General features: G+C 45.0%; 1 protein-coding gene across 1 annotated transcript; it reads left to right on the top strand.

The window, feature by feature from the left end:
* The first annotated feature begins 847 nt into the window (after positions 1-847).
* On the top strand, positions 848-6,551 carry LOC142658865 (NF-kappa-B inhibitor-like protein 1). Its single transcript, XM_075834480.1, has 5 exons — positions 848-927; positions 2,124-2,399; positions 3,084-3,196; positions 3,770-3,902; positions 4,794-6,551. The coding sequence occupies exons 2-5, from the start codon at positions 2,129-2,131 to the stop codon at positions 5,417-5,419; spliced, it is 1,143 nt and encodes a 380-aa protein (XP_075690595.1). The 5' UTR covers positions 848-927; positions 2,124-2,128; the 3' UTR covers positions 5,420-6,551.
* The last annotated feature ends 6,503 nt before the right edge of the window (positions 6,552-13,054 follow it).

Below are 13,054 nucleotides of genomic sequence, written 5' to 3'. Positions count from 1 at the left end.
GCTCCATTTAACGTCCGTAATGGACGCAGCAAACAGCGCCTCAACATGCCATTACGGCTAAAATTACGGAGCTGTTTTCTCCTGAAAACATCCCCGTAATTTCAGCCGTTATGGACGCTGCCGTGTGAACATACCCTAATACTAAATGAGTTGTTTTATCAAAGGGGTCGTCTCGTCAGCTGATTTTACCGGGAAAAGCCTTGTTCAGCCACACAAATTAGTATAACATGGCGGCCATCCAGATGAATGGCCATTTATATAATACACCAGAGCGGATCTCTATTCTATATCATTGAGGGAGTCCCTAATATGACATATGGTCATGGGCCGTCTTCATGAGACGATCCCCTTTAAGGGGCGGCCACCACTCTGTCTCCCTGAATACTAAAGGTAACTTCACACATGCTGAATGGCATTTTACTTTTGTGCGGATAATTACTGCTCCGCAAACCGTGCACGTTTTACCACGAATTACTGCGGTTTTGCGCGAAGATTTTTACCGTAAGGCTTCTACCAGGGGAAACAAGCTCTTTGCACTTGTTTCACCTGGTATGTAGACATGTACGGCATTGCCTATACTAATATCCTGGAAAGAAGCTCTACCTGGAGTATTAGATTTATGCCACTTTATAGACATTAATCACAACTCTCTAAATCTGAACAACTATATATCTGTAGCTGTTCCCTTACATGTAGTGAATGTGTATATGTCTGTTGTGCAGATGCATGCACCGGCTGTGATATACACTACCAAAATCATAGTCGGGCAGAAAGACGAGAACTATTGTTTCCCGGGGACAGTTTATGTAGTGGACCGGAAGCTCAGTCCTGACTCCGCCCAGTACACCCGGAAGTGTGTAGTGAAGCATTCTGTTCTGAGTCTTTTACAGTATGTACTGAACGTTGATGCTCTGAGGAGACATAGAGGTAAGTATGGAGGGAAAAAATCTGTGCTCGTTCCCGCACAGCGCGTCATAGAGCCTTCACAGGCAGGACATGCTGGGGGTTGTAGTTCTCCTAGAGCTGGAAGTTGTAGTTCCACAGGTGCTGGGAAACCACAGGCTGCACATTGCTGACTGCTGTGTACTATATATATATTAGTTAGAATTGTCTTAATTTTCAATATCTGTGCTGTCAGTGAATGAGAACATTCTTATCTGCATGCAGTGACTTAAAACTGCACAGACCTACTACTTTAATGTTATACCCCTCATTACTCCCGCTCTGTTGTGGAGAGTGAAGAGGGGCACAGAAACTAGTCCATCAATATCAGATCGATTATGGTCTGACTCCTGGCACCCCCACCAATCAGCTAGGTGAAGGGGCCGCGTCGCGGTCAGCACTACGTCCCCTTCATTGTTTACCAGGCACAGCTCCGTGAATAGGACTGAGCTGCAATACCAAGCGCAGCCACTACCACCAATCAGACCCCTAAATTACTTGACACCCCAAATCAGACATTCCCCTCCTAAGAAAAAAATTCAGATTCCTATATAGTTACCGCACCTGGGTCCTCATACCTCCACCTCCGGTCGGGTGCCTCTTCTCCTCTGGCTCCTGACTATTCTGATGCTGGGTTCTTGCTTCACAGGTCCGATTCTGGCGGCGCAGATAACGTTTTGACGCTGGAAAGCATCGGTCTTGTCCAGAAGGGCCCCAGGTTAGGGAATGGGCCCTGCAATATAATGCGGCCAGTTCTGTTCTACAAATTACCTATGGGCAGCCCTTTTTTTTTTTTTTTCTGGAACGGGACCCTGAAGGGCCTACCAGCAGTACTGCCGTGATGACGGCCCGGCTCAGCCCCCCACGGAGATGGCCAATCCCAAGGATAGGCATTAATATCAAAGTCCTGGGAAGCCACTTTTAAGGGCCATCTGGTCTGGGGTCTGAATTAAGGGAGAAATGTATTTTTTCGTTTGTGTGCCTGGTCTGGGGTCTGCATTAATTTAGGATGTCTGTATTTATTTAGGGGGGGGGTCTGTATTTTTTTTTTTTTTAGAGGATCTCGGTGTGGTCTATATTAGTTTAGGGAGTCCATTCATCTTGAGATCTAGAAAATGGTGAGGAATTGATGGAAAATGCTATAAGTGTAGCCCCCGATCATCTGCTTCTCTCCTCCGTAGGCCTCATGTCTTTCCGTCAGGAGCTGAGGGCTCTGCGGTATATTGAACGCGGGAATGTTCTCCGTCTGAAGTCTTACATCAGAAAACATCGTCACCTACGGCTGGATCAAGTCTTACCAGGAGCCCGGAGCCTTCTCCACGCTGCCTGCTCGCTGCGTGACGATGCCTGCGCTCTCCTGCTGCTCCGTAAAGGAGCTGACCCCATGCAGCGCGACGCCTCTGGGAACAACGCTCTGCATGTAGCAGCCCGGGAGGTGGAGAAAGGGGGATGGAAAGGTGAGGAGGCAGTGATCCGAGGTGGAGTAGTAGTACATCTGGACTAGAGTTCCCACGACGAACATGTAACGTGCATGAGAAGTGCTGACCGGTCACATACATGTCACATGTGATCATCAGATGGAGGGGAGACTATTGGACCTTCCGCCGCTGTGACCTGGGTATAGAGAAATGTACATTGTAAGTCCCATTAGAACGACCCATATCTATATGCCCTGCTGGGGACTAGCTTGAATCATGGGGAATAAACTTACATACAGGGGTATGGGGAAGGCTAATTTTTACCATTTCTGACCACTATTCCCTTCCTTGTTTTATCATGCCACCGACCCATCATGTGAAAATCCTTAATGTGGACAGGTCATTGCCACTCGAGATCGACAACCTTATTTTTAAATATATATTTATAGCTTAAATCCTTTGTATAGACAAAGAGCGATATTATATAATTCTATCTGCCTGCAGCCACCACTAGGGGGAGCTCACTACATACTGTTTAAACATTGAACTCAATAATATCACAGCATGTTTTGAGCTCCTAAGCTCCCCCTAGTGGTGACGGCAGGCAGACAGAATTTTAAATTGAACTCTATGTCAACGCAGGGGAGATGGTGCTCTGTATCTTTCTGGTCTGTGTGCTCCCTTGTCAACAGCGATGCTTTCAGATATTTTTTCTTGTTTCAGTGTACACAGACTTGGTTGTGCCAATACTCAAGCGCTGCCCGCAGTCCATTGATGTAGAAAATCATCAAGGCACAACCCCTCGAGACATCCTGAAACGGGCCGAAGACCTCATGGTAATGTATAGCCTAAAAGCTGCATACCTGTTGGGTCAGTATTTATTTAGGGGTCTGGTCAGGGGTCTGTATTACTTTAGGTTGATTGGACTGGGGTCTGTATTTAGGGGGCCTGATCTAAGGTCTATATTTAGAGGGTTTGTTTTAGGGTCTGTATTTGTAAGGGAAGTCAGCATTTATTTCGGGGGTCTGGTCTGGGGTCTGTATTTATTTTGCGGTGTAATAAAGGAGGTCATATGCGCTATATTTGATTCCAATGCAGTAGGTTGGGCCGTGTCCGATATAAATGAGCGAGGTACAAGATTTTTTTTTTTTTTTGTCCGCTTGTTTTGTATTCTGCTTCCTACGTCTTATCATTGTCTTACCCTCAGGGGAGCAGCCTTATGTAAATGGGATTGTCCTGGGTGGACAACCCCTTTAATATTTTTGGAATGGTATTGTGCAACCTCGGCGTGAACACTGGGTTCTTGAATTCTGGGGCATATGCTTTGTCTTAAAACTAAGCCACGCCCTTCAGTGAAGCCACGCCCCTTTCAACGCATCAGTTAAAATGTTTTTTGCTTCTTTTTGTAGGAGAGGAACTCCAGCCAGAGCGTATATCCTTCTGAAGCAGCCCCAGGCCTGTCCTCACAGCAATCAGATTGGAGAGAGAAACTCTTAGCCGAAAGTATGGATGAATATCAAGAATTGTACGGACAGTACGAGGGTAAGTTTAAAGGGGAAATCCAATAAACATAACCACTTGATGTGTCCATTAGCATTGTCTGAACATTAGTAAACACCTGACAATTCATACACATGTTTCTCAAGGGCCATAGCACTCTGGGGAGCAGCTCACAAAAGTTAGGGAGACTAACGCAATGCTCCCTGGGAAAATATGCAAAGTCTTATAAATAGACTGTCTCTCTAGTGCCACCTAGATGTAGCTATTCAATGTTCAACTCCTTAAAGAGAGATGTCTCAGGTCATCAGTCAAACCAGAGACACTCATCTTGTAGGCAATGCTGTTTTGGAGTTGTTCTTGTTTGGCTTGTTATGCTTTTTAAAGGGGGTTGTCCAGTGTTAGAAAATCATGTCTGCTTTTTCCAAAAAACAGCACCACACCTGTCCTCAGGTTGTGTGTGATATTGCAGCTCAAACTCATTAATTTCAAACGCAGCTGAGCTGTAATACCAGGCACAACCCATGGACAGGTGTGGTGCTGTTATCAGAAGAAAGCCGCCATGGTTTTCTAATCCTGGACAACCGCTATAAGGCAGGGGTTAAACAACTGTTGGCCTGTGGGTCACCCTGCAGAATGTACTCCATAGGGGGGCACCTGTGGGCACCTGCAGTTGCACCTGTGGGCACATGTGGCCTGCACTGTATATGAGAAATCAAAATCCATACCCTTTCTAAAGATGTCCAGACGTCTATAGGGCACCCAAAACCCTTGAGATCTCTATCTGTGGACTTCTGTCTCTGGGTTTAGGTTGTTGTATATAATATATCAGATTATTTTAGGTGCTTTTCCGCTTTAATACTTTCACACACATTATAATGTTATTTGCCTCTTGTTACTGTGGCTGCTCTCAATAAAGGAGTCTTCTTTTTTCAGAGGATTATCCAGAAGACGTGCCTGAGGTGGAGACCTTCGAGTCCTGGGCTGATCGAATCTACAGAGAATATCAGGCTAGGAAGATCCAGCCTGAGCCTCCTGGTGCAAAGGGCAGAAAGGTCTCGGTGCAGAAATCCTCTAACGCCGCGCAAGAAAAGACGTATACGCTACGACAGCAACAGAAGGAGAAAGAACTGCGGGAGGTGCAGAGTGACCGCTATCAGAAGAGATGTGAGGAGGTGTTTGGGAGAGCTGGTCCGTCCGCCAGAACTGGCGAGGAACATGTGAAGGACAAAGCCAAGGTTACAGGAAAAGATTGTGACGTCAGCGGTCAGGGTCCCGCTAATATCAGGACTGCTCTTGGTACATTGGGATACAGTGACATCCCATGGCCCTTGCCAGGAGGGACTGCTGAACAGATGGCACAGACCATTGCTGCTGGTGGTAATCCTTCAAATGTAGGGTCATATAAACGCTATCTGCGGGCACAGAGGGTGACGTGGCATCCTGACCGCTTCATGCAGAGATGTGGCACTCGTCTGATTGCCAAGGACCGGGAACGCGTGCTCAGAACTGTTACAGCCTTGTCACAAGAACTGAACCGGCTGGCAGAGCTGACAAAGTGATAGGAGATACTAATTATATGGCCAGCCCTACACATAGGTTTATATTTATCTGTCTACCGGATTGGCACTTTGTACTATTAAAATTACGGTTTTTCAGATGTAAGACAAAATAAACGTTTACTAATGGGCACGTAATAACAAATTTACCAATGCAGTAAAATTCTGATAATCCGGCATTCTACAAACTGATGGATTACTAGAGATGCTGGACTATTTTTTTTACGGGCAGATGATAGGAAGTGTCAATACAGTCAAATTCTGATGACACGGCATCCTTGGGACTGCTGAAAACGGCGGATTATTGGAATTTAGCACACACTTCATCCATCTCATGGGTGACTACACCATCCACCACAGAGGCAACCCTAAAAAAAAAAAAAAAAGAAATATATATATACCGCACAGTGTACTTTTTTCCCCCTTTACAATAGTGTCCTATGGGTGACCTATGCCAATCTAGGTCTATACAGTGGCATACGTTGGGATATATATGATGGAAGGCTCAATGTGTGTATAGAGCCTTAGGCGTATATGTGGTAGCAGAGCCGAAGGGCATGGACAATGCACAATCGCATGACCCACCAGGACTTTATTACATCATGGTATATATTAGTTAGACTTCATGTGTAATGTCCATGGACTAGTCCATAAAACTGGTGGGATTGCCGAGCCATGTTACAATTGCCTAGACGAGGTGTAATATATATACAGTATTGCATACACCATATAAACCAATGAAACAGTGCCCCCTTGTGGATTTTGGTATAACTTGCAGAATTTGAAGATGGCTTTGTATCTTTTTTCATTAGATTTTTATTTTTTTTTGTCCTTTGTCTCTGTTGGATCTTTTCTATACACCAGGGACATTCCTAATTGACAAACTATTCATCAACTCCCCTTCCTAAAATAATTTCTCTATGCCGCCGCAATTTGTGCTCACACTTGTTAGGCAATACTAGGTGCATAGATTACTCGCACTCTTGAACCTATGACTGCCTGCTCTAATTGTCCTGGTCATTAAATGATAAATCATGTGATCGCCAGAAATTGTGTATGGACCAGAGCTGATGGGTCTTAAGGGGCCCAAACAAATCCAATAGCTGTCGGCCGAATGCCCGTTCGGACGGCAAATATTCCTCCCGACCCCCCCCCCCCCATACGCATGCATGTTCGCCCAATTGTGCATGTGTTTTAAAAGGGAGAAGGGGACTAAGTTGCGGCCGGAGTCCCCTGGCAGCACCTTATGTACCGCAAGGATCGGGCATGTTGAAATCCAATTCATCTAATGTGTATGAAAACCTTTAGCAGATCAGTTCTACTATGTATGGGTCAAAGCTGTAGATTCCTTTAGTAACTGGGCTGCTTTAAAGTTAAAATACCCCCTAAAGGTCCCTTACATGCTTATGGAGAGGGGAATATTGTGCTACAACAACAAATTTGCACCACAGCTCGCCCTGTCCCGCTGCCTAAAACTTTACCATATGGTCATATCAAGCTGACCTGTACCGGGAAGAGGAACCCATTCATAGCGTACCCAACGTTGCAGGTGACTTTTCAGAATAAGCTGTCATATGTGTGTGAGGAATAACACTATTTCTGGCCATTATATGACTTGCATAGGTCATTATTTAGCAGTTTTCCCCTCTGCAGGCTCTTACTCTAATTCTCAGTTGTCTCTGAGCTAGTGGGTGAAGTAACTGCGATCATATCTTCTATACACTGCATACCTAGGAGAGGAGAATCCTTCTCTCTTATCTCTATCACATATATAGCAGCAGCAACATGGAGGAGATTATACAGCAGTAATGAGCAGTGTAGCTGAAAATCCAGCACTGGGGTGACATATTTTACAACCTTCTCCTAGATTGATGCTGCAAGCATTTTTCCTCCACACCTAAAGGATGTCTCCTATTACTCTGCCTTGGCTAAGGTATTTAAATACAGGGCTAGGGTAGGGTTACATTAAAAAAACAGATTGCCCCTCTACCTACTGCAACTAATACAATGTTGGGGGTTGGGAGAAATGTAGCCAGCAGGTTTTGAGTTTGAGGCTTTCTAGTAAATACTACAAACAACCATTGAAGTGTTTTTTTTGCATTCCCTACCAGTGTCGGGGGTTCTTTGGGCCCAACAGAGAAAATGTTTCTTAGGGTCCACCCTCTATCTATGAAGAACATGTGCACGTCTAGTGTTTATTACATTGTACTTGTGTTAACCCCATAAGAAATGGACCCTAGTGGTCCACTCTGAATGCGGTTGTCTTCTGCTGGACCTTTGGGGCTCTGGTATTAAGGTCCCATTATTAGATCGTCAGTGGGCCGGTCTGACGCTGTTCACTATAGTGTAATATCTGGCCTGTTGGGTAAGAAATATAGCAGAGGCGAAGAGTACCTGTGTATAGATACATTTTAGGGGGAAGTGCGTACTTTGTACTTATGATTTTTTTTATTTTTGAGTGAGACCGCCTGTAAGAACCCCTGTGGTCCGTAGCATAGTGTGTTATACAATGTGCTAGTGAAGACACCACATAAAGGTTAGGGTCCGTTCACACGTAGCATAAATACCTCGGATTTTCTGCAACGGAATTAGTTGCAGAAAATCTGCAGCATAATACAGTAGCAGCAAAGTGGATCCGCAGCATGTCAATTGTATTTGTGTAATCGCGCCTTATTTGTTGTGGGTTTTCTCCATTGAATTCTTTGGGGAGGTAAAGCCCGCAACAAATAGCAGTTGTTGCGTTTTTTTGCAGCGGAATCGCAGCGGTTCCATTGCAAAAAATGCAGCTCTGGAAAAAAAAAAATCTTATACTTATCCAGAAGTCTGTTTCTTGCTCCAGGCCGGCCTCCTGGGATGATGTTCCGTCCCATGTAACCTCTGCAGCCAATCACAGGCCACGAGGCCATGAAACGTCATCCCAGGAGGCGGGCCGGCTAAATGTTCCAGTTTTCCTTAGCGGACATTCCGGGTGGAAAACTGCACCAAAGTTTGGTGCGACTTTTCGCCTGGAATCCCCTGCGGCCACCGGGGCGGATACATTGTGTAACTTTATGCAGTGTGTCCGCCCTGTGTGAACTCGGCCTGTAGCTCAAAATAGTAGCAAAGGAATGTGCTAAACCTCTAACAAGCTGCCGGGAAAAAGAATTACAGATATAACGGAATATATTTCTATGACCACAAGCAATGTCCATATGACCTATTCACCAGGTCAATCCTTTTGATGTTGGGCCTCCTATCTACAAACTCACTAATGGTCGCCAAACGAGTGTTCAGCTAATTACAAGGTAACGATAGACGCTCCTTGCAGCCGCTCTTTGCTCTGGCTAATAAATGATGGTTGTGAACAGGGCCGCCATCAGGAATTTCAGGGCCCCCTACAGCTAAATTTTCTGGGCCCCCCTACCGTGGCACCGCCTGTTAACGGTACTCCGTCCAGCACTATATCATGGTACCCAGGGCCGCCATCAGGGGGGGTATTAGGGGTACTGATGTGAGAGGCCCGGCCAAACCTAATTGAAAGGGGAGCCCGGCAAACTGCCGCGACTTGCCTTTGGTAGAAAAAAAAAGGCCCTTTTTTTTCTCATGTGTGATTTTTGCGGCAGAACCGCAGCATTTCCGCAACAGACGAGCGGCGATTCCACAGAATAAATTGACATGCTGCGGCTTAAAAAGCCACACTGCAGGTCAATTTTTTTTGCAGCGTGTGAATGAGATTTGTTCAAATCTCATCCACTCTGCTGCGACTGTAATACGCTGCGGATTTTCCACAATAACATGTGTTGCATAAAATCTGCAGTGTTCATGCCTAGTGTGTTCCTACCCTAAGGCCGTATTCACACGAGCGTGTGCTTTTTGTGCGCGCAAAAACGTGGCGTTTTGCGCATGCAAAAGGTCCATAACAGCTCCGCGTGGCAGCAGCGTATGATGCGCGGCTGCGTGATTTTCGCGCAGCCGCCATCATTATGACACTCTGTTTGTATGTTTGTAGCACGTGGTGCTTTTCTGTTTTCATTCATAGTTTATACGGCTGCGGAAGTGCTGGGAGTGATTTTCACGCACCCATTGACTACGAACAATGCACAAATATCAGACATGTCGTGAGTTTTACGCAGCGGACACACGCTGCATTGAACTCACGGACAGTCAGCACGGCCCCGTAGAGTATCATAGGTCCGTGCGAGGCTCGTGAAAATCACGCACGTTGCACGGACGTATTACACGTTCGTCTGAATAAGCCCTAACAATAAGGCCCAGTTCACAGAGTTTTTGGGCCTTGATATTGACTCGGACACTGCGTCAGAATCAGCACCAAAAAACTTCCAAAACCGCCTCCCATTGATTTAATCTGAAATCAATGGGAGCCAGTCGCGGAAAAAAGAAAAAGCAGCACGTCCTTTCTTGCCGCGGTTCCGCCTCTGACCTCCCATCTAAATCAATGGGAGGCAGAAAATGCATTTTTTGCTGCGTTTTTTGTCTGCTGTCCTCAATCGCTGCGGGCAAAAAACGCAGCAAAAAAACGCGGCAAGATAGTGTGGGCAGGTCAAAATCTGCCTCAAAATTCTTTAAGGTATTTTGAGGCAGATTTTTTTTCTGCCTGCAAAATACTCTATGCGAACAGGGCCATAAATGATCAGCACTTTGAGACATTTTACTCACTGTGTCAGAAGATCTGCTGGCTCCCACTCCAGTCCTCTTCAGGCGATGTCTTCCAGGCGATGTCTTTGTCTTCGGTCCAGACGTCCAGTCCTTCACCTCCATCCAGGCTCCAGGTAAGTTCTGTCCATGTGTGTCTGTCCATGTTCTGTCGCATCTGGGAGCGCCCGGGCTGTCGCATCTGAGAGCGCCCGGGCTGTTGCGGGTGCGCGCTTCCGGGCTTTCGCGGGTGCGCGCGCGGTCTCCAGTGCGGGCGTTCGTGGGTGCGCGCTCGCGAGTGCGCACGCGCGGGAGTTTCCTTGTGTGCGCGATCGGTCGCGCGCGCGGGCGGTTCGACGGCCCCCATGACGAGAGGGGGGCTTGCAGCTCACGACATTCTGTGGTGAAAAAAACGGGCCCCATTGTTGGGGCCCATTTTTTTCTACACAAGGCAAGTCGCGGCAGTTGCCGGGCCCCCCTTACAATTAGGTTTGGCTGGGCCCCTCACACCAGTACCCCTAATACCCCCCTGATGGCGGCCCTGGTTGTGAACATGGGACCCCTGTCTTTTAACTAAGAGTCCATATTCCTTAATAAGGTATTTAAAAGTGACTTTTTTTTGCGTAGCAGCATATTCTGTAGCGATGTACAGTCTGAAAGTTACAACTTAATCATTTATACACACAACCACCTTCATGCAACTTTGCCTCAAATAGAAATTATAAGCAAAAATTCTAATTTGGGACTAAAATGCTTCCTCAAGCAGAGTCCTTATGAAAACAAAACGTACCTGTAAGATGTGAGGCGTTCATACATACCACACATGTCTACGTTCACAGGTGCGTGGGTTCAAGAAACGACAAAACCGCAGGAATGTACCAACTAATTTTTACATTCAAATTAAGTTTGGGGATAAGATATATAATTTTCCATTCCCCTAAATGAACCCTAATCAATTATCGCAAATCTCTAAACCTAATCTAATGTGTGAGATTATACGAATTAGTTGGAAACGATCGTGTATGGCGACAGTCAGTGGGTGAAAATTTCTTTTCTGACTGACGAAAATCTTTTCCATCCGTCAGACATGTATAAGGGACATGCACATGTTGAGGTAAATTGCGTCTTAAATTTACGCCATTTACCGTGTGGTATAAATAAAATAATGACCTTATTCAGCGGGTTGTTACGATTGCGACGATACCAAATTTATATAGTTATTTTATTTTTTATTACTTTTACACAGTAAAAACACTTTTTTTTTTCAAAATTATTTGTTTTTGTGTCGCCATAGTTAAAGAGCCAAAACGTTTTTTTAATTTTTCTGCTGACATAGCTGTATAAGCGCATTTTTTTTTGAGGGACGACTTGTAGTTTTTATTGGTACCATTTTAGAGTACATACAACTTTTTGATCACCTTTTATCAAATTTTTTTGAAGGCACCATGAACAGAAAACAGCAATTCTGGCAATGTTGTTTTTTTTTTTTTTTTTTTAATGATGTTTACCGTGCAGGTTAAATAATATAATTGTTTTATAGCTGGGGTCATTACGGACGCGGCGATACCAAATATGTGTAACTTTTTTCGTTGTTTTTTTTTCTTAATAAAGCATTTTGTAAGGGGAAAAAGTGGGGTTTTCATTTTTTATACTTGGGATTTTTATTTATTTATATTATATATAAACTTTTATTTAACTTTTTTATTAGTCGCACTAGGGGACTTTTCTATGTGATCATTTGATCGCTTTTATAATAAACTGCAATACTTCTGTATTGTAGTGTATTATACCTGTCAGTGTAAAACTGACAGACGTCTGTTAGGCCTCCGGCATGGCCTAACAGGTATTCCCTAAAGGCTGAACTTTGATAGGCCCCCGGCTGCCATAGATCGCATCATGGGTGTGCTAATGGGATGAGACAGGGAGCCCCCACCATCCAAAACCACTTAGATGCGGCGCTCGCTATTGAGTGCAGCATCTAAGGGGTTAAACGGGCAGATTTTGATCCTCCCGCTTGAGCACCGCTGCTCCAAGCCCTCAGCTAAGGTGATAGCAGGGAACTGTAAGGGTATGTTCACACGGCCTATTTACGGACGTAATTGGGGCGTATTAACCCCCGAATTACGTCCGAAAATGCGCCTCGATAGCGTTGACAAACATCTGCCCATTGAAAGCAATGGGCAGACGTTTGTCTTCACACGAGGCGTAATCTACTCGCCGCTGTCAAAAGACGGCGCGTAAATAGATGCCCGCATCAAAGAAGTGACCTGTCACTTCTTGGGGCGAAATTGGAGCCGTTATTCATTGACTCCAATGAAAAGCAGCGCCAATTACGTCCGTAATGGACGCGGCGTTCAAGCGCCTGCACATGCCGTTACGGCTGAAATTACGGAGATGTTTTCTCCTGAAAACATCCCCGTAATTTCAGCCGTTACGGACGCTGCCGTGTGAACATACCCTTACTGCACCTGGCGGTGCTGTTTTATTCTGATGCAGCGCCGTGAAAAGGGGTATTGGCGGTCACTAATGGGTTAAGGCCGGGTTCACCCGAAGCGTAAATACTGCGGATTTTCTATAACCTAGAAAGAATAGATGTTGGAAAAACAAGAGAATTTCTGAAAATAGAAAAATACTTTATTGAAATACATGATAAAGGACAATGAACAATAGATAAAATGAGGAATCCATAAACCAACTGTTAAAAAGGGACAATGAGCTGTGAATCTACCAAATGAACACAGAGTACAAATTTGTATCCACAGCAAACCTTCAGAAGAATACAAGTACAGACCATAGGATGGTATAGAGATAATATGGTGACCATATAAAAGTGTGGCAGTATGCTACATAAACACAATAAATGTATATACAGTGAAGGAAATAAGTATTTGATCCCTTGCTGATTTTGTAAGTTTGCCCACTGTCAAAGCCATAAACAGTCTAGAATTTTTAGGCTAGGTTCATTTTACCAGTGAGAGAGAGATTATCTAAAAAAAAAACAGAAAA

Source organism: Rhinoderma darwinii, chromosome 8 (genome assembly GCF_050947455.1).
Source record: "Rhinoderma darwinii isolate aRhiDar2 chromosome 8, aRhiDar2.hap1, whole genome shotgun sequence".
NCBI classification, from domain to species: Eukaryota; Metazoa; Chordata; class Amphibia; order Anura; family Rhinodermatidae; genus Rhinoderma; species Rhinoderma darwinii.
Note: the sequence above shows the minus strand (reverse complement) of the source record. Positions and strands in the feature narration are given on the sequence as shown.

Coding starts and splice junctions, on each gene's coding strand:
- LOC142658865 (XM_075834480.1), top strand. CDS start 2,129: ATGTCTTTCCGTCAGGAGCTGAGGGCTCTGCGGTATATTGAACGCGGG. Junction 2,400..3,083: donor GGAGAAAGGGGGATGGAAAG/GTGAGGAGGCAG, acceptor TTCTTGTTTCAG/TGTACACAGACTTGGTTGTG. Junction 3,903..4,793: donor ATTGTACGGACAGTACGAGG/GTAAGTTTAAAG, acceptor TTCTTTTTTCAG/AGGATTATCCAGAAGACGTG.